Source organism: Eptatretus burgeri, chromosome 16, assembly GCF_056783735.1.
Source record: "Eptatretus burgeri isolate ZD-2024b chromosome 16, Ebu_testis_v1, whole genome shotgun sequence".
NCBI lineage: Eukaryota > Metazoa > Chordata > Myxini > Myxiniformes > Myxinidae > Eptatretus > Eptatretus burgeri.
This window is the reverse complement of record NC_140976.1, coordinates 51415895-51437994: the sequence shown is the minus strand read 5'-3', so window position 1 is coordinate 51437994 and position 22100 is coordinate 51415895. Positions and strand designations below refer to the sequence as shown.

Below are 22100 nucleotides of genomic sequence, written 5' to 3'. Positions count from 1 at the left end.
TTATAACAATGTAAAATACAAAATCGTCTTAGTTTAGTACTTTGCAAAAGAATTCAATAAATATTTATGCTGAGAAAGCGAGTTAAGAGCAGACTACGCACTTCTCTGTTAAAGTCAAAAACAATCTTGTAAAACCCTACGTGTTTGGTTACCATTGTCTGGTGACCATTTCGTCAGAAAGGCAAAACATGGCTCTTTTCTATTTCCCCCCTCCCCAGACCCCTTCCCGAGGTAGAAAACAACACTCCAAAACAAACCAAAACCTCTCTACGTTGCAAATTTGAAGTCCACAAAAGTCCATCTGATCTCATGATAAAAACTGTATATATATACTCAAGATTCCATGCAAGTTTTAAGTCTTCGACTCGCAATATCATTGAGAGTCGAGGCCTTCCTTCTTGTGCATGGAAGTGTTCTTATGTTTTATCGAATAAACGGCTTTCATGTAAACTAACTCTTTTTTTACCGTTTTGAGGGAGCTGGAAAACCCGCTTCAACAGTTGGCGGCGAGGAACGGATGACAGCCTCCAGCCGCGGAGAAGGATTCTGCCTGGCCACGGGTGGATGCCAACGAAGCCAAAAGTGAGGAATCTCTGCTGGGACGCATGGTTTTCTCAGTCACAGGCAGACAAGTTCTCCGTGGAAGGTGAGCAGTCTGGAACCGAGCTTTAAAAGGTGAGCATATATGCCAGGCTGTTTGTTGGATGAAATAAAAGACTTTTTAATATATTTATTTATTTATTTTATTTTATTTATTTTATTTTTAAGAAAAGAATGGCAATTCCCGAAGATAGGAAAACATCTGGTATGTTTTATGTGACAAGGTGGAGGGCATAAGCTGTTTCTGTCACAAGATGGAGGGCATACAGTATATATATATATATATATATATATATATATATATATATATATATATATATATATATATATATATATATATATATATATATATATATATATATATATATATATATATATATATATATATATATATATATATATATATATATATATATATATATATATATATATATATATATATATATATATATATATATATATATATATATATATATATATATATATATATATATATATATATATATATATATATATATATATATATTTATATGTATATATATATATATATATATATATATATATATATATATATATATATATATATATATATATATATATATATATATATATATATATATATATATATATATATATATATATATATGTATATTATCCCTGTGTCGTAAGAGGCGACCAGGGTTGCGTCAGGAAGGGCATCCGGCGTAAAACCTGTGCCAAATCACTATGCGGATCATACGGATGATCCACTGTGGCGACCCCTAACGGCAGCAGCCGAAAGAAGAAGAAGAAATATATATATATATATGCTGACCAACAGTACCGGTGGCGGTCCTTGGTAACCCGGGCCTCGACCGATCCGGTATGGAATCCGTTTTAGTGTCCGCATAATGATTTGGCATAGGTTTTACACTGGATGGCCTTCCTGACGCAACCCTGGTCGCCTCATACGACACACAGGGATATCGTACACCTATTCTAACTGGGGCATACACCGGGCCCAGTACACTGGTACTCATTTCGCCGACCTCGGAAGGATGAAAGGCTGAGTCAACCCCCTGGTGTATTAATTCAATGGCCCAACGGGGCTTGAACTCAGGACCTTTTGGATCCCAAGCCACTGCCCTTACCACTGTGCCAACACCAGGCATAAATGTGTAAAAAAAATAAATAAATAAAAAAAAAATATATATATATGTATATATATATATATATATCTTCTTCTTCTTCTTTCGGCTGCTCCCGTTAGGGGTCGCCACAGCGGATCATCCATTATGATCCGCAGAGTGATTTGGCACATGTTTTACGCCGGATGCCCTTCCTGACGCAACCCTAGTCGCCTTTTACGACACAGGGATATGGTACACCTATTTTAACCGGGGTATACACCGGCCCAGTATACTGGTACTCATTTCGCCGACATCGGAAGGATGACAGGCTGAGTCAACCCCCTGGTGTATTAATTCAGTGGCTCAACGGGGCTTGAACTCAGGATCTCTTGGATCCCAAGCTGCTGACCTAACCACTGCACCAACACCAGGCTCATATATATGCATATATATATATATATATATATATATATATATATATATATATATATATATATATATATATAAATATATATATATATATATATATATATATATATATATATATATATATATATATATATATATATATATATATATATATATATATATATATATATATATATATATATATATATATATATATATATATATATATATATATATATATATATATATATATATATATATATATATATATATATATATATATATATATATATATATATATATATATATACATATATACATATACATACATACATATATACATACCTGTATATAGTGTTACGGTTTTAGAAATTCACAGAACACCATTCAGGTTCCCCAGAGGTCAGTTATTTCGGTAAGTGTGTGTTCCAGGTTAGATTTCCCCACCAATGTATAACGGGCTGTGCATCTTTGAGGTAGTGTTATTCTTTTCTATCTTTATTTTAACAATAACAACAACAACTTCAACGACAACCCCTGCAACCGGTCCAGACGGCATCAGCCCACGTGTCCTCAAAGCCTGCTCTACTGCTCTTGCTCACCCTCTCTCTGTTCTATTCACCCTCTCATTTGCTCAAGGTCATCTGCCATCTGCTTGGAAATCTGCAAACATCACTGCTCTCCATAAAAAGGTGCAAAAACAGATCCCTGCAACGAGAGGGAGTGCAACGGCTGTCTGGCCTGCGATAAAGACGGGCGAGGTCATGAAGAGTGACGTCACAATAATTCGGGAGACGTGTAGGACGAGACACGTGGAGGTGACGACGACGGAAAAATTAAAAGATATAACAGAGACACGGGAGATAGAGGAGACAGGGGGTGAAGTGGACGAAACTATTGACGAACACACACAGGTGGAGTTAGCGAGGGACAATGAGGGGAAGCTTCGGGAATGTTTGGTTTTGGTGCAAGCAGCAGGATAGCCTCCTTCAGGAACGAGGTGAGGGAATATGTCCCCTTGAAGCGAATCGTGACCAGGTGGATTTGGTTGCTCCGTGCGAGTTAGGGGGGGGGCGAGTGCTGTGAACGGGTACACGCGGAGCTTGGGGGGGGGATGGAGACCCCGGGAGCGTTTGTGGTGGCGAGAATCCCCGGCGTGATTGTCCCGGTGTGTGTGGTAACGAGTGTGACGAAATGCATGTTGAAATGCGCGCATAGCATGGGTGAAAGGCCATGTGTGAGACGAACCGCGTGTGTGAGGTCGCAGTATGAAAGGGAGATGGTGGTTGGTATGCGAGAAAACTCAACCGCGTGTCCGAGTGTCGTGGCGAGGTGTGTTAGCGTTATGGCACGTGGGAGTGCGTGCGTTGAATGGCGACGAAGACGGCGCCAGAGGGACAAGGGCCATGTCGCAGCCGAAGCGGTTTCGAGGACCGTGCCGCATTCGCACAGCAGCGCGCATATGGTCCGTGCTGTGCTTCGCACGAGGCCACCATGTGCGTGCATACGCAAGTAAAATCCGGTCTGGAAACGCCTGCGCTAGATACCAGCCGATCCCACGGATGGACAGATGTTAGGCTGGAAATGTGAATTTGGATCGGACGGGTTCTCCAGGCAAGCGTGTGTGTAAAGCTCCATGTGGCCTGCGCCGCGAGTTCTGTTTGCAGAGCGCGCGAAGCAGCTTCCCCAATGTGTTATGCGTGCCCCAGCTTGCGCGAGAAATCACGCGGTTTCGGGGTGCGAGTGACGTCATCATGGATTCCGCGTCGCGGGTTACGGCGAGCAGAGCACATGTGCTCGTGTGGGGAACCCCTCGAAACGCGAGGCTTGCTTGGGATGCGCAGTGACGTCGTAGCTGCACGCATGGTTGGAATTCGGCAGGAGGGAAATCACTGCCGGATGTTACCGTCCAAGAGGAAGGGATGCGAAATGCGAACAGCTGCCATGACGTTACGGGAAAAGAGCGCAGGTTGTGAGTTGCTGCGCTGGTGCGCATAGGGAAAATAAAAGAGAGAGAGAAAAGCAAGCCTCGCCACTTCGGGTATACAGGATTCCTGGGCAGGGGTGGAAGACCCCCTTGCTTAGGGCACAGGAAGACCACTAGCTAGCGGGAAGGGTTAGTGTTAGTTAGACTGGCTTCATGGGGCAGGGACAAGTCCTCATGGGGCCCGTGGAATGGATTAGTTAGAGGGATTTTAAGTTAGATTTAGAAATGAGAAATGATTTTTGGAGACACGGACAGACATTGAATGTGTCGAGGGGACGTAGCTTAGCTACGTAGTGTTAAAAGGATGTGCTACTAGATTAAGGGATGACAAGGGAGCACGAGTTAGATGAGGGATTCCAGTAAAGAAGAATGGCAGTGTTCAGCGATGTGATGCGAGTTTAGAAACAAACATGTTGAGCGAGTGAGGGCCAGCGGGCCTGTGTGAATGGAGCGAAAGTGGTATGCATGGTGCGATGAGTGATTGGAGGGAGGAGTGATTCCCACCCAAGGGACTCCGGGGTCAGAGTAAAATAGTGGATTAGCCAAAATTGACAAAATGGAGGTCGTTTTGCTGTTGGTGCGAATGTAGGCTCGAAACCCATTTGGAGGGGTGTAGAAGTCCTGTTGACGGGCTGAGAGCATGGCTGCGAACGATGCGTATTACTTAGTGGGCACCCCGGGCACCGGACTAGTTGGCCGCAGTAGGTCAAGGGCCCAAGAGCGGCTGGGATAGCGTAGTAGGCACGGGTGGGCTCGCATGAAGCGGGGCCCGTAGCGCCAATGGCCACGTGGGCAGTCGTGGGCACGGGCACCCGGGGAAAGGGGCCCGTGGCGCCAGTCTGCCACGTGAGCGTCGAGGTGGAGTAGCGGAGGAGGGCACTCCCCAGATCTTAGGGAGCTGGGAGGCCCGTAGACAGTCTCAGGGCCCGGGGGTGCCATGGTTGGAAAATGGGCAGGGGGTAGTTCCTGCCAAGTGAGCCACGCAGCCCAGCCATGAAACCGTGCAAGGGCACGAGTGAAAATTGGAGGGCAAGGCCAAAATTTGTGAGGACACCAACACAGGCGCCGGGAATCTTGGTTGGAAGAACCAATACATTAAGTGAGAGGTGTTTGTTGAAAGCCCCGGGGTAGTTTAAGGTTAATAAATGTTACGGTAGATAGGGAAGTGTACCCCTCCACACCATCCATCCCTTCGCTCTCGATGGGCCGCTGGACTCACCGTGGTAAAAAGATCGCTGAAATCTGAGGAGGCCATTCTGAGGCTTAATTAGGCCTCAAGACAGGACGCTAGCTCTCCCTTATTCCCCTCCAGGAAGGGAACATAGGGGTTGGGAGTAGGCGAGGTGACACTCCAGGTTAGCTGGACAGAGATGATAAAGGGGGTTGGGGAGACAATTATAAAAGAAAAATAATAATAATAAAAATAAGATGGGGCGAAATTTGGATTTTTGCAAACTAAGGGAGTGGGTATGGACAGAGACAGGCAAAGGCGATAGGTTGGGAGGGAGACAGTCGGGTCGGTCCGAGCCCGCCTTCAGACCAGCCGTCACCACCGCACTCCCTCAACCAACCTCCAGAACGAGGCCAGAGGCTGGCCAGCTTCACCTACCGGCCTGTTTGTGCTACAGCGGCCTGTTCCAGTCTTACCATGCCTTGTCTGCCTGCCTCTTCCTTGACCCCATGCCTACTAGCCCTTGTGTTTGTGTTTGCCCCTGTTCCATCCATCACCATGTGCGCCAGGATCATCGCGCAAGTTGCAAGGACTGCCCTGCAGGCAGCCGCACACGGGGACTGCATTGGTGCAGCCCGTGCACCATTTGTGTTTGCTTGCGTCATCCAGTTAATTTCAAGGGGGAAGCCTGGGACTGCATTGGGCAGCCGGCTACCTCCCTGTGCTTGTGTTCACTGCTCAACTGCGTTCATTTCAAAGGGGAGGCCTGGGACTGCATTGGGCAGCCAGCTACCTTCTTGTGTTCAGTCCTGCATTTATTACATGAGCCAGAGACTGCATTTGGGCAGCCTGGCTCCCTGCTTCAAGAATGGCCTGTGGGATGGCATATGGCATGCCGGGTTGGGGTGAGTTGCCTCGAGCAGCTGAAGACATGAAAAAGGTTCTGTGACAGACAACGGGGCCTTTTGAACAGGCCCCGAAGACATCTGACCTTCAGCTGCGGAGCGCTCACCCTCATTTTCTGACTAACCTTGCCATGCCCCTTTTTCCCACAGAGTCCATCAGTCCTGGGCCATGGTTTAGTGTAAAATGTACAAGGTTAAGTTAAGGTAAAATTGTAAATAAGTTTTGCTCCCCCTGCATGTTTGTCGTAGCGCCAGCAATTGTAGATAAGTCATCTGTACGAGTGAGTTTGTTTAGTTAGTTACACAGCCCATAGGTTATTTACTTTTGGGACACGGATACACCAAATGTCGCACTCTGGGATCCGAAGGTAAATCGTACTAGGGGAGAACTCACACATAAAAGCACATGAAAATTTTACGACTTGGGACGAGTCTGTAAAAAGGGGAAGGGGTAGTGTTACGGTTGTGGAAATTCACAGAACACCAATCAGGTTCCTCAGAGGTCAGTTATTTCGGTAAGTGTGTGTTCCAGGTTAGAGTTCCCCACCAATGTATAACGGGAATTTGTTCGTGTGCTGGGTTGTGCATCTTTGAGGTAGTGTTATTCTTTTCTATCTTTATTTTAACAATAACAATAATAACAATAACAACAACAACAACAACAACGACAACCCACGGCCGCGTTTTTACGGTGATCTCTAACACGGCTGCATTTTGACGATGATCTCAAACACGGCCGCGTTTGACGGCAAGATCGGATCAAAACGGCGCTACCCTCTGAACGAGCTGGCCAATCGAAAGTGAGAGGGGCGGAGCCAGCCGGGGGTGAAGGGTCGAAGGTAAAAGAGCGAGCACCCCCGGACCCGATAAAGAGCCATGCTGGAACGCCGAGAAGCTTGAGTTGGGCTGGGCCGTTGGAGAGAGTCTGGAATCTGGAGTTCGTGGGTTGCGGTTGGTGGTGGGAGTGGAGAGTTGCCCCATTGGGAGCTGGAGAGTTCGGAGTTTGGGCAGTTGGTTCACTGGGGGTTCGCTGGCGCCACCAGGAGGCCTGAGTCGAGACCCATTTTCTCCTCCAGCGCGTCGTCGGCTGGACCAGGCCGCAGTGGAGGCCGGACGACGAAGGGAGCCAGTCGGAGCTCGGGGGTCCGGGCAAAGACACAGAGGGTCACCGAACCAGGACCCAGCGAGTCACCACGAGGGTGGCCAGGTCGCCCGCTCGGTCTCTCGGAGCCCCTTTGGTCATCCAGGCTCCGAGCAATTATAAAGGCTCACGAGCCCGGTTCTTTCTTTCTGGGGTTTTGGATGAAAATCTGTGGCACCTTGTCTACCTAAGTAGAACTGATTAAGTGCATGATTGTGTACATAACAATAGACATCGGCTGTAGGTTTTTGCTCGTGTCCTGTCCCATTCCCCCATTCATTGCAGATCTGCATTTAAAATAAATGTCCCCATTTTTTAATGTTAAACCTGCTTGTTGTGTCACTTTCTGCCATTGACTGCCATGATGCGTACGGAATACTAGCTGGCTGATTATAAGCCGATAAAACGTACGTCTGGTCTGACGGGACTTGGCGATGCAAAACCGCTCGGCAATCGCATACGGAACGAGCTGCTTAAGCGGCTCATTTCCGTGCAGGTCCCGTCGAGTTATAAACTCCCGGCATTTCTGTCCGTGCGAATAGTTAGGTATGTCGACAATCCGGCGATTGACCCTGTAGCGCGTGGACAGAAGAGTTGGCTGGTTTATGGTGTGTTAAAAATACCCGGAGCTGGGTTTCAGCATTGAGCTGGAAGCTGCGATGAGATTGCCACGTTCAGTGGGCCCACACGGCCGTAATTGGGCTAAAGGCGGTTGTCCCCATGCCAGATGGGCAGAAATCTACAAATATATATATATATATATATATATATATATATATATATATATATATATATATATATATATATATATATATATATATAAAATAGGGTGCTTCTAAAAAATGAAAGTTTTTTTTTAATGCACAGAACCCGCCATTCAGTGAGGTTCCTACTAGAAATCATTGTGTTAAAATATTTTTTTCTTGAGTCATGTTCTTGAACTTGCACAAGCGATGCAAAGTTGCACAAAGGGCATCAAAAACTGCCAAAAATGATATTTTTCCTCTTTTCGCAGATCAATTAATAGTTTATTTTGATATCATCTGAATTTACTGTTTTGAGGGTTTAATTAATATATTCGTATAATTAAATGCATAAAAATGATATTAAATATTGATGTGAAGAATTGAAAATCAGCTCATAAATTGCTAAATCGAAAAATAATGAAGTCCCAACTCAGTCCAAATTTTGGAAACGGAAAGTTTTCTTGTTGAAAGTTGCGCAATTGCACAGCAGTGAGCATAGCCTTTCTTCATGCATGCATGAATTAACGCGCAAGCTTGGCAAAAACTTGTAACTTTTCAATGTGTACTTACCACTCTGTAACATTTCCCACTTAACCATGATGTTTTTATCTTTTTTTCAGATCAGAAATTTCTGTATATTTTGGGGGTAATGGCCTCCAGAACTAGATCGAAAAAGGCCATTTGGTTGATTGGATCCCCTAATCCAACACTTCCTGGCTAGAAGCTTCCTTCTAAGGCCGAAGTTCTCCGCTTTTTGATGTTCCTTCATGTGGAAATGAATGAGACCCTAACTGCAAGTGTGAATCAAACATCACTAGAGCTAATGAACATCTGGTCCACAGAGGGGATTCCTACTCAGCACCTTCCTGATGTGGTAGTCCATGTGCGAAAATTACACACAACGTGGCAGGGTTTAAAGAAAAGCATCAATCGGAAGACTGCTACCAACATAGAGAAACAAGGCAATTTCAAGGCCGACCTGGATGAGCTGTTTGACATAGCTCACGCTGATGCTATGAATCTTATAAAAATTGATGAGGACAAGGAGTTTCTTGCTTCTCAGCGTGAAAAGGGGCGTCCAGGAAAGATCGGGAGTCTTGACTACAAGACTGCCAGGACTTCAGAGAAAATTATGAAACGTAAGGATGAAGAGAAAAAGAGGAAACAGAAGGCGCTTTTGGAGATGGCCGCAACTTCTGAAACAGCCAACCTCCAGTCTTCCTCCTCCTCCAGCTCTACTGAATCTAGTCCAAGTCGACAACCATCTTCTTCCATCCATCCAACCACCTGTGATTCCCAGCCTCCGAAGAGAAAACGTGGGACAACTGGATTAACATCTGAAGTAACTGAGGCCCTGGATAGAACTCTCCTTAGCGATCGTTCTGCAAGTCGGGTTCTAATTCCATTTGCCAAGCAATTGGGACAAGACATCAATAAACTTTCTCTCAGTCCAAGTGCCATTCGTGCCGCTCGTGTTAAGCACCGGAAGCAACGCGCTGAAGAGATAAGCAGAGCTTTAAGGTTGACACACCCCTGGTAGTCCACTGGGATTCCAAGCTGATGCCAGACCTAACTGGAAGAGACAAAGTTGACAGGCTGCCAATTCTGGTCACTGGGAATGGTGTGTCAAAAATCCTGGCAATTCCGATGCTGAAAGACTCCAAGGCGGAAGAAACAGCCGCGGTCATCTTTTCAACAGTTAAGGAGTGGAAGCTGATTGGACATGTCAAAGGGATGTGTTTTGACATGATAGCTGTTAATACTGGAATCCAGGGTGGGGACTGTGTTCGTATTGAAAACATCCTTGATCATCAACTTCTTTATTTTGCGTGTCGGCACCATGTCTTTGAACTTGTTTTGGAAGCAATTTACTCTTCTTCGGTCGATGAGGCATCCCGAGGGCCAGACATCACCTTATTCCAAACCTTCCGGGACTGCTGGCTCCATTTTAATTTCACGCAGTACTTGACTGCTGCTGATGATGCAAGCACAGCCACCGATATCCATCCATGGGCCAATTCTGTCATTCAGCATGCCCAAGAGCTTCTGAAGCAGAAGCATCCCCGAGACGACCACAAAGAACTTCTCCAACTGACGATAATTTTCCTTGGAGGCGTCCCTTCTGGACATCAGGTTCCAACATTCAGGGCACCTGGCACCGTTCACCGAGCGCGTTGGATGGCTCGTGCAATTTACTGCTTCAAGATCTGGATGTTTCAAGGGCAGTTCTCGGATTTTCTCACTAAACGCGCGTCATCATCCCGCAGTACATGTCGCACAGAACGCCTGTTTAGCGGGATCAAGCAGGTCTGTCTTTTTGTTGCTAAGCACTATATCAGGGCCTGGTTCGACGCTCGAAATGCTGCTTCCGCGCCAAAGAATGACCTCCAGCTCCTTCAAGCCCTCCATTCCTTGAATCATGCTGCATACAAAACAATGAGCCGCCATCTGTGGTACCTGAGCGAAGTTAACGTCGGCCTTGCACTCTTTGATGACAACTTAGATTCGTCAGAAAAGATCGCCATGGTAATAAACATGAAGGACGTGGAGGGTTCAGAGGATCCATCTCGACGAGTCTGGCTTCCCAATCCAGAGGGAAAGAAGCTGTCTGACCTCTGCTCCTCCCAAACTAAAAATCTCTTTATGCTCCTCGAGCTGCCAGAAGACTTTCTCGAGGAAAAGGATCCATCAAACTGGAAGAGCTTTGAATCCTACGTCAAAGCAAAGCAGAGGGTTGACTCTTTGAACGTCGTGAATGATGCGGCCGAAAGAGGCGTCGCCCTCATCCAAGATTTCACGAAAGCCGGTCGAACAAGAGATGAAGCTCAAGTGCAGTACCTTGTTCAAGTGATGGAGGATGACCGACGGAAATACCCAAAGGCCTCAAAGGAAACTTTGATTTTATAAAGGCATATTATTTACTTTTCAGGATAATTTTTTTAAATTGTTTTCATCAAAAGAGATTTTCATTTTAATTTAGCCATGTCGTACTAATGGAGAAGGATGTCAAGTGCCTGCGCAAGTCCTAAATATTATTTAATCTTAATAAAACTTGGAAGATTTTAGTTTTTCATGAAACCTCACCATTTGGAAGGTTCTGCAAACTTCTATTGCAAATTTGAATTTTTACCATAGTAGCTAAAAGCGCCCTAAAAAAAAAAAAAAAAAAAAAAAAATATATATATATATATATATATATATATATATATATATATATATATATATATATATATATATATATATATATATATATATATATATATATATATATATATATATATATATATATATATATATTTATATACTGTACATACATATATAGATATATACATACATATATACGTACATATACATACATATATACGTACATATACATATGTATCTTGAAAAAAAAAAAATTTGTAATGTTGCTTGGTTTTCTCTGATGTGCCTTTAATTATGAAGCTGTGAAGCCTGGGTTTCCTGCAAACGCAGCTGTTCTTGCAAAATTCAGAGCTCGCAAGATGAGATGTTATCTCCTCCTCATCTTGTTTGTGAAGGTAATCCATGAACTATTCACTTTGGCAACAGAATGCAGAGCTTTGTGAAATCGAAGAGCAATTATTTTACATTTTTAAAAATGTTTTTCACTCTGTTTTAATTTAAATCCATATAAGTTTATGGCTTATTGAAGTAGTTGGTTCTTGTTTGAGGTATTTGAAATGTTAGAACATGTTGAGGAATTTTTCACAACCTTTTCAGTACTCAAAGTAATTTTGGACCTCTCAGCTGAAACATCTTAAGTTGTAAACGGTCTGATAAAATGAAGACATTCTGCCCATATCACAATATTGATTAAAACCCATGTAATATGCTATAATTGAGAGGCCCTTGTTGGGAATATTCACTTTCTTTGTTTTTTATAAAATTGACGATGATTAATCAAATTGACAAGAAATATTTAGTTATATGATGAAATAGCTTTTATATTTTGGTTTACGTTACACTTACAGTTATATTTTAGCTCCTATAAACAGTAAGTTGGCTTGGGAAAGTGCTGAAGTGGCCACACAAGCAGCTGTGTATTGGACTTTGAAAAAGATGTTTGTGCTTTTGAATTTTTCTGAGTTCATGACTCAACAAGCAGTTATCTTGTTTTGCTCAAATCATCTCATTGCACCATTGTTTGCTTGAGCTTATAAAAAGGGGCAATTGTTGGGCACTTTGTTAGAAAGGATTCCACCATTTTTGGTGTCCCTCCCTCCATACATATGTTCAAGTGATTCAACTTTGTTAAATAAAATTGTTCAAAGAACCTGTGAGTGTGTTTTCTTCCACAGGGCCCCCATTCATTGCTGGGGGTTGGGGGATTTTTTACCAAGTTATATTTGGGTAGGGAATGTAACCCAGAATAGAGAGATCCTAGTTGACGATAATACCTTTGAGGTGTCAGCCCATTGTTTGCAGCTACCCGAACCATATTCTCTCCTTGGAGTTTGTTGAATAATAAGCATGACCTTCAGTAAGTGGAATTGTGGTTTGTGGTTGTGGCATTGACATGATGGATCAAATGGCCTTCTCAATTTTACAAGTGAACCACTCTCTCCACTCTCCCCACCATCATCATTCACCCACATTTAATACTGTCAAAATAGAGGGCATCAAAATCTTAAGATGGTGTACATTTGAGGAAAATAATCACAAACTTGAATGGCACTCGGAAGAGTGCAAACCTTTGCCATGCAATGTCTGATCCAGTCGAACATATTCTGCCCAATACATTTTTGAAATATCATACTATATATCATTTTTGGCCCCATTTCTCAATGGTGAAGATTCACTTTGAAAATTAAAAAAATCTCATTTCCCGAGCTGGATCCAGATCTTCACCAAAAATCAAATCAATTCTTCCTTGTCACACACCCAATCTGTCCACCAAGTTTCTTTCAAATCCATCCACAACTTTTTGAGATATCATGCTGTATGTATGTATGTATGTATGTATGTATGTATGTGTGTGTGTGTGTGTGTGTATATATATATATATATATATATATATATATATATATATATATATATATATATATATATATATATATATATATATATACATATATATATATATATATATATATATATATATATATATATATATATTTGATTTTGGTCCTATCGCTGGTGAAGAATAGCTTTAAAATTCCAGTTCTAGAAAATCAGACAGACAAGGGTGAAAACATAGCCTTCTTCCACCTTCGGTGGCAGAGGTAACAAGTACAATGATAACATTTGAGATGCAACTTTTAGAAATGGCATTCATGTTTTATGACTGAAATAAATAAATGTGCTCCGTTGAGTTACCATGAGGATGCAAGGGGTTAAAAATCTCCAACATATTTGGAGAAACAGACCAGGCTTCTTTCCAGTCATCTCCTTCACATTGTCACAGAGTCGCTTCGTACCTGAAATATTTAATCAGCACCACTTTAAAATCATTTAAAGATTCAGTGAACAATAGTTTAATAGCCATTCTAATATTTTCACTCAAACAAAGTGAAGGGCCTTGTAAATGAGGTTGTTTCAGCAATTTTGTGATTGCATGAATAATGGGAACAGGTTTTCTATATTGTGTTTTTTTTTTCTCTGATCACAATGTACGCTGTGTTTTGTCTTCTTGTTGGGCTTTAATTTACTCCATCACCTTTCGGAGCATCTGTTTTCATACCTATTGCAAAACATGCCAGACTTAATTTATTTCTGGAATTAAAGGCCCAGTCACACCTTGACGTTTTAGCCAGCAATGGCAACGTATTAAAATGTATGTAAAACGCTGGCTTGCGTTGAACTTTTGATTTTTTTTTTAAAGATTCGGACGTATTCATAATGACTTGGTCTTATGCATAACGTATTAGTAACGGACACAGAACGTTTTGTTGTGTTATAGATAACTTCTACCAACGAATGCTGAACCTGTTGTCCGCCTTCACAACCAATGCCCAACGATAGTCTAACTTAGGCATAGCGTGCCGCACGCATCGCCGACGATGACGTGGCGTAGCCTATGAAAAGGCTGCCGCACAACGATTCAAATCATAACTGCTGCAGAAATGGAAGTGTCAACATCGCAGTTACACCTTGGCGATCTTGCCAGCGTATGCCGACCTCTGAAAAATGCGTCAAAAACGCTGGCGCACGTCGAATACGGTATGGGTAAGTTTGGTATGCGTGAATAGAACGCTATAGTACGCTATCATACGTCGTACTAAGTGGAGTATGTCTTGTAATTTTAAACATGTTGAAAATTTTACGACGTACTTGCCGTATGACACCGCTCCGCATGCGAAGAGAACAAGTTGTACGCACGATATGCGATCGTTGACACACATCGAAACACGTTACTTGTAAGGTGCTCATAAGTCGAAACACGTCAAGGTAATGGTTAGCGTCAGTGTTCCAGGCTCCCTGTTTTTTTTTTCTTTGGTATGACGGTGTTCAGTGTACAGTGCGGTTAAGATTTAAATCGTTGAGCGGCAGCCTATTAATTATATTATATTATATTATAACCGCACTAGAAATCGAAGTGTCAAAATCACCATCATACCGAAGGAAGGAAGAAAAAAAAATAAAAAAAATAAAACCAGGAAGTCTGGAACACTGATTCTAACCATTACCATGATGTGTTTCGACTTATGAGCACCTTACAAGCAACGTGTGTCGTCGGTGTGTCACCGATCGTGTAACGTGAGTACAGCACGTCACTCATAGGTTAGAAATAAGTTTCGGGTACGCTAAACATTACCTCGACGTGTTTCGACTTATGAGTAACTTACAAGTAACGTGTGTCGACGTGTGTCAACGATCGCGTGACGTGCCTACAACTTATGGCCAGCGTTATGTGGAACGTGTGAGTCATACGCTGGCATGTCTTAAAATTTCAAGCATGGAAAATTTGAGGACAACCGAAAAGTACAACGTTTAAAGCCAGCGTACAATGACGTATGGCAGTGTTTTTCAGCGTGCTTTCAATGTTATCAAAACTTACCCATAACGTATTCGATGTGTACCAGCGTTTAGACAAATTTTCCAAAAATCGGCATAAGCAGGCTAAAACATGAAGGTGTGACTGGGCCTTTAGCACGCTTCAGGCTACTATGACAATGACCATTGGTTCCACTTCTACTTTGTCAAAGGCCCCAATTATTACCACCTTCTTGGGCTGTTGGCTCAACAAAGTTTTTGGCCAAATGATTTCATGAACCAGCTGACCAGGCCTGATGTTAAACAAAAGGTGTAATTTGTTCAGGCTACCAGTGTTTGGGCTGAGATAGAGATTTCAGATTTTTATTTTAGTTTCAAGAAAACTTTTAATACCGTCTTTGATTAATGATTGTTTATTGCTTGCATTTAGTTAAACTTTGTTTCATTATTGTTCTGATACTTCTTGGTGATTTGAAATATAATCTTGAATTTTCTTAAGACATAGCGCATAGAGATTACTTCCTCATTTCCAGGGCACGACTGTGCTCTTCAAGGCACTTCCCAATTTTACAGACCCCAAGGAGGGAGGATGAACTTCCCTTTCTCTGGTGCTTGAAGAGATAAAGTGAATATACTGTGTTTGAAATACTGCTGACTTGTAAAAGTTCCATCATAGGGACCCTACTGATTGCTTAAACCAGAGAAAGACTCCCATATACGGTGCTTCTCTGGACCCACACCCTTATCGGCTTAACCATGAGGTGTTCTTTGCTCAAGAATGTGGTATACTTGTGGTAGCATTCTGTTTGGCTTCTGCACAAGTTGATTGATGATTAAAGAGCAATTATGAAGTTGTCTTTGACATTTTGTGTTGTGTGAGTGTGTGAAGGTACCTTATTATCATTGTGATAAGCCATTATATTTGTTGAGGATTGTGTCTCTTCCAATTACAGCATTGTATTTCGGGGATCGGGGATCGAGCCCCAACACCAGCACTTTTCAAATTTAATGCAAGAATGTAATTATAACCATTTAATGTAATTAGAGAAATAATGAGCATTTCCAACGTTTATTTTTTGGAGTGGGGGGGGAGGCAGAGAGGGATGGTGCAAGGAACCATCAAATAACCGTACACAAAATGGAACAAAATTGATGGAGGTCACTGAAACGATTTGGATGCAATGCCACTTGTAATTTTAACTGATGTTCCCAGTTTGACAGTTACGAATAATTTTTCTTGATGAGGCTTGACATGGAAGATTCTGATAAGTGAAAATGCACAACTTTTGCAGCAATTAGTTAAAAAAAATTGTGAAGAGAAGGTGTATGTGAATCAATAATGTTCCATACTGTTACATGAGGATACACAATTAACTCTGGCACAGGAGGAGGCCATTTGGCCAATCATCTTTTTATTCTTCTCCTCCTCTTCCCTTTATAAATGGTGAGGTCTCACAGCATCAAGCTTCTGCCCTGCCTTAACCAAGATACTCCTCCACCTCCCTCCTGTCCTCAGAGAACTCTCTCCACTCTCTAACCACCCCTAACATATGGATATCCCACCTCACACAATACTCCCCTCTCAATTGTGATCTACCTTGTTTCCTCCTACCTAACTCCCTCAGCCTATCCCCTCTCTTTTACATAATCTATTCCCACATCCGCACCAAGTGTCCAGCTCATCTCAGCCGGCATTTCACCAATCTCCCCGTCAAACTCATCTGCACACCAATCCCTCCCTCAGCGAATCTCGCCTCCTTCTCTCCTCCCACTTCATTCCTGCAATCCTCCTGACCCAGTTATTCTCGCAAACATGCAGCCTCTGTTGTTCTCTCTCTTATTGCCACTGTATTCAGACCATAAACTAAGGCCGGCATTACACACAAAATCAGAACGTTCCCTTTCAATTTTCTTGAAATCTTTCTGTCTGGTTTACTCGCTCCACTCTCCTCCACATGTTTGCACCTTCCTGAATCTTTGTCTGCACCTCTGCCTCGGACTTACCATCCCCGGTCACTGTTCCTCACAGACACTGAAACATATTTCCCTACCTGATCTTCCCTCCTAACCTGATATTCATTTCTTTTCTTTGCTGTCTGACCCATATCACCTCAGTCTTCTAATTACTAATCTTCAGCCCATGCTTGTGAAATGCTTCCTTCCATTCCCCCAGTATTTCCTGCATTTCCCACCCACACTCCAGTCTCCACCACAACAACCAGATCATTTGCGTGAAACATCCTCCCCATGCTACCTTTCAAGCTTACCGTCCTGCTTACCAGCTCAATCACCATGATAAACATGAGTGGGCTGAGAGAGCTTCCCTGCCTCAAACGGATGGTCAAACTGAATTCTTCAGATATCTCAGAACCAACTGAAACTCTTCCGTTCTTTCCCTTGTGCATCCCTTCCACCAACCTGACCTCTGATTCCGGCACTCTCATACATCTCAGTGTCACCATCACCATCTCTCTTGGGACAGTGTCGCAGGCCTTCTCCTGGTCCACATATCCCAACGCCATTTCACCTTGCACCTCCAACCTATTTTCTACCAGCTTTCTCAACACGAACATCCCACCTGCTCTTAACCTCCTCCTTTTTTTCATCCAGCCCACAAACACCATAGGCTTGTGCTGGCTGGTAACTTGCTCTCCCGACACTGCCTTATAATCCTTAACCCTTCACAACTGTCGCTTCCTCACCACCACCATATCCAATTATGTTATATGCTGTCCAGTACTCCAGATAATCTTGTGCCTTTCTCGCTTTTGAAAGAATGAAACAGCCCAGGCCATCCCATTCCTTGCCACCAACTCCAACAGCTCTCAACCCTCTCTATTCCTCATTCCCCAATCAGATTTACCAACACATTCCTCTTCACCCGGCTTGGCTACTCACATTCACATAAAAGCCCCCGGAATCCACAGCATCTTGTCCAGTGTGTTCCTGAATTCTTGCTTCTCCACCCCTGTCCTTCCTGTTTGTGGCCCATGTGCTGACATAACACACACCATTCGCCTCTGTATCACCACCCTTGCCATTTCGATCCATTTCTCCTGTCCTTCCACTCTGACACTCTGACCTTGTGCAAGCTGATCTCTTCTCATAATATTAGTCCCACAACATTACTTCTTCCATCCCCACCCACGTGCAATAGCTTGTATCCTCCTACCATCCTCCTTGCCCTGTCAACTCCACACGCAACACTTCCCACCTCATTCTCTGCATCATCTCCACCACTGTGACTGCTCTCCACCCCCAATTGATTCCACATTCAAACTACCTAGCTGGACATCGCTGCCCGGGTAGTACCATTTTGAATAATTCGGGACGTTCAGGCCATCATTAAGCAATGCTGACCTGCTGTCCCAACTACTCCAGCTTGCTGCCCCCATTCTGTGTATACACACACACACACACACACACACACACACACACACACACACACACACACACACACACACACACACACACACACACACACACACCTCTTTCGTCCATCCCAAATCTCCTCCCATTGTTCTCATTTTCACCCTCAACACTTGACTCCTCTCACTTTTCCCACACCAAAGTAAAAAAGAAAAAGTCAAAAATTTTCAAAGTAAACACAGTAAATGCTTTTCACACTCAATGACTGCCACTCAGTTTGATCCTCGTCGAACTCGCGCAATCCTCATCTCCCACATGCAATTTTCTCTGTTCAGTATGTCTGCCACTCTTGGTCTGCCAGTAGCCTGCACTGCAGGTCCAACACGCAAAGGAAATCAAGCTGAGTCCACTGGCCTAAGGGCGAAATGTGGCCTGCATCATCGGGCCACTCCATCTCACCACATGTCGAACTAAGTTTACAGGCCCAAGGTTGAAATGCAGCCCAATATGCTGAACCACTCCACCTCACCACGGGCCAAGTCAATTCCACACACAAAGATGAAATTCAGCCCGATCCACAGAACCACTCCACCTCACCGTGGGCCAATACTTGTACGAGCGATATCAACAACACACTTCCACATTCTCGTCAATCTCATTTTTGCCTCAAGATCTTCAAAAGAGCTGTTCCCCACCATCTCAGATCATCCCCCATTCAAAACAATGATCTTTTCTACTACGAATTAAGCCTCCTGAAGCATACCTTTTTCCTAGTTTCCACTTTTTCCTTCCTGAGAGTTTGTATTCTGTATCCAACTTGTTCACCCTGTGTGTTGTCTTCGAGCCCGCATTCTTTCCCTACATCCAATATTTCTCCAAGCCTCCCTCTATTTTGTTCTTCAACCCTGCTGACATTCCTTTTGTTCTGTTCTGTCCTGATCCATTCTATGTTCTCGCTCCACCATTGCTTGGACTTTAAAAAAAAAAATCACACAGGAATGGTTCTTCAAATATTAAAGATTATTTTATCTTCAACGATATAAATATTTTCATCACAATCTATAATTTGAGTAAGATGCTCACCATATATCCAGCAGATCACAACCATCTCGCTCAATGTAGTAAATGGAGAGATGAAAAAAAGAACATAACTTTGTATCGACTGGAACAAATACATTCCACTCTGCAGGAAGAGAGGCAGGATTTCTCGTGGTTGAATTGTCCATATTATACTGGATGGCATAATAAATGGTTGAAAATAAAATGTGTACAACATTGTTACAATCATTGTTGTGTTCAATCAATACTGAGGTTACTTGGCAGAGACAACATGCTGCCGATTAAGATCAATTGCAAAGAATGTGACCGAGCCATCAACAAAGGATATTTTGAAAATTTACTTATGCTGCACATTCCATATATATATAGACCACACCTTGGATCCTGTGAGACTGATAACACTGAACAACAAAATTTTTTTTACTGGAGATGTGTAAAGTGATTTAGACTAATTTGGGTACGCTGATTTCAAAAATCATAACCGTTTTGCTGTATCACGTCAGGATTTTCAGTAACAGAAATATTCCCATTGCCTAGAAGTCAGGATTTCAATGAGATTTACAAAAATTCATTTATTCATTTATTTCATCATGAATGCTTCAAAATTATAGAAATTACAGAAAAACTCCACTAGAATGTAATTAAAAATGCTTTAGGCATTTGGCTTTGCGTTTGTGCTGCTCTGTGTCAGTTTCACGATGCAGGAACCAGCAGAAATCGCCCATCATGTTCGGGTTGTGCCGGCCTTGGTAACGCGTCTTCCTGAGTGAAATCTCTTGGTGGAATCGCTCGCCGTGCTCGTCCGAGACTGCTCCCAAGTTGTCAGGGAAGAAGTTCAGGTGCTGGTGTAGGAAATGGATTTTCAGGGACATCCTGGAGCCAAGTTTCCTGAAGGACTCCAGCAGCTGCTGCACTATTTCTTCATAGTTGTCCGCGCGCTCGTTCCCCAAGAAGTTGTCCGTCACAGCTTTGAAGCTCCTCCACGCTGCCAGCTCTTTGGGGCTTAGAGTTGTCGGAAAAGTTTCGTCCTTCATAATCTGTCGGATGTGCGGTCCAACAAAGACACCAGCCTTGATCTTGGCCTCCGACAAGGTGTTGCCAAACTTTTCCTTGAGGTATAAAACCCACGCCCATTCAGATCCATTGCCCATACAAAACTTTTCATCAAGCCGAGCTTTATGTGGAGTGGTGGAAGGAAAACCTTGGCTGGGTCGACAAGGGCGACATGCTTCACGTTGTGTCGACCAGGTACATGCTCTTTTCGCTCTTCCCAATCTTTCTTCGTCCAGTGATTCTTGTCGTCTCTGCTATCCCAGAGACAAAGGAAGCACATGTATTTCGTGTAGCCTGACTGCAGCCCTAACAACAGCGCCACCACTTTCAAGTCTCCGCAGATGTGCCAGTTGAAGTCATTGTACTTGATGGAATCAAGCAGCTGCTGCATAGTCTCATAGGTCTCTGTCATGCTGAACGCGTGAGCCAGTGGGACTGATGGTTTCTCGTTGCCATTGTGGAGCAAAACAGCCTTCAAGCTGTTCTTCCCCGAGTCGATCAAGAGGCGCCAGTCTGCAGGATCGTGATCACACCCAAGTTCTTTCAACAGACTGTTGATGTCACTGCAAAATGTCATCGTGTCTTCCATCTCAAAGAACTCAGCCATGTCTCTGTGACGTGCTCTGAACAAGGATATCTTGGTGTTAGGTTCAAGTAGATTCCACTGCTGCAGCCTTGATCCAAGCAGCTCTGCCTTCGCCTTTGACAGCGAGAGATCTCTTACAAGATCATTTAAGTCTCCCTGGTTCAGAAGGTGTGATTCTTGAGTGTCGGGTTCAAAAGGTTCATCATCACCATCCTCTTCACCACTGCTTACAGCTATGTTCTGATCAGCTGGAGGTGTTGGAACGGGGTTCTCGTCATCATGAGGCACAGGTTTACGAGCAGAGATGCAGTCAGCGTACTTGATGTGACCTTTATTCTTCTTGTTGAAGCCGGCGATGCTTGTGCAGCAGAAATAACAATCATCATGATGATTCTGCGGCTCACGCCATATCATGGGCACCGCAAATGGCATGCTCGCGCGCTTGCCCACCAACCACTGAGTCAAGGTTGTGTGACAGCTTGTGCAGCAGATGTGTGGTGCCCAGCTCTGTTCTTGGTCCCCCACCTTACACCCGAAGTAGTGAAAGTAGGCGGCCTTCATTTTCACTGCTGTAGATATACTTCGCTGTTGATCTTTTTTGGTATACCGACCACAGACATAACAGAAGTTGTCAGGATGATTGGTACAGGAACGCCTACTCATCTTTATCTGAAAGAAAGAAATATAACACAAGTTAACAACAATTGTACGAAATAGACATGTTAAAGACATATGTAAATTTCATTGAAATCCTGACTTCTAGGCAATGGGAATATTTCTGTTCCTGAAAATCCTGACGTGATACAGCAAAACGGTTATGATTTTTGAAATCAGCGTACCCAAATTAGTCTTAATCACTTTACACATCTCCAGTAAAAAAAGTTTTTTGAAATTTGTTGTTCAGTTAGGGTTAGGGTTAGGGTTAGGTAATCCGAATCTGTTACTTTTTTTAAAATTGAGTGATTAATCGAAAAATTAAATAAGTAAAAAATACCCTTTATAGCCAAATCAC

The 22100-nt window shown here is 43.2% G+C and overlaps 2 protein-coding genes across 8 annotated transcripts in view; one reads left to right on the top strand and one right to left on the bottom strand.

Annotated features, from left to right (window-relative positions):
• Window positions 1–22100, bottom strand: part of LOC147011057 (sodium- and chloride-dependent GABA transporter ine-like) — a 129302-nt gene that overhangs the window by 33901 nt on the left and 73301 nt on the right. For 3 of the 6 annotated variants that reach the window (XM_085860235.1, XM_085860231.1, XM_085860234.1), the window contains 2 exons: window positions 19474–19573; window positions 13405–13505 (listed from right to left, as the gene is read on the bottom strand). In XM_085860235.1, the coding sequence (XP_085716361.1) occupies window positions 13405–13505; window positions 19474–19573 (201 nt within the window). Of the gene's footprint in view, window positions 1–466; window positions 694–13404; window positions 13506–19473; window positions 19574–22100 lie in introns of those variants that run through there. The other 3 variants (XM_085860233.1, XM_085860232.1, XM_085860236.1) reach the window with 3 other exon arrangements.
• Window positions 365–11214, top strand: LOC147011058 (uncharacterized). 2 transcript variants are annotated; one of them, XM_085860238.1, is made up of 2 exons: window positions 365–646; window positions 8688–11214. In XM_085860238.1, exon 2 carries the CDS (start codon window positions 9628–9630, stop codon window positions 10972–10974), a length of 1347 nt encoding a protein of 448 aa, XP_085716364.1. In that variant the 5' UTR covers window positions 365–646; window positions 8688–9627; the 3' UTR covers window positions 10975–11214. The 2 variants fall into 2 exon arrangements, with proteins under 2 accessions (XP_085716364.1, XP_085716363.1); XM_085860237.1 differs by having other exon boundaries at window positions 385–675.

What these genes read in the sequence shown, in the direction of transcription:
- LOC147011058 (XM_085860238.1), top strand. Translation starts at nt 9,628, where the DNA reads ATGCCAGACCTAACTGGAAGAGACAAAGTTGACAGGCTGCCAATTCTG.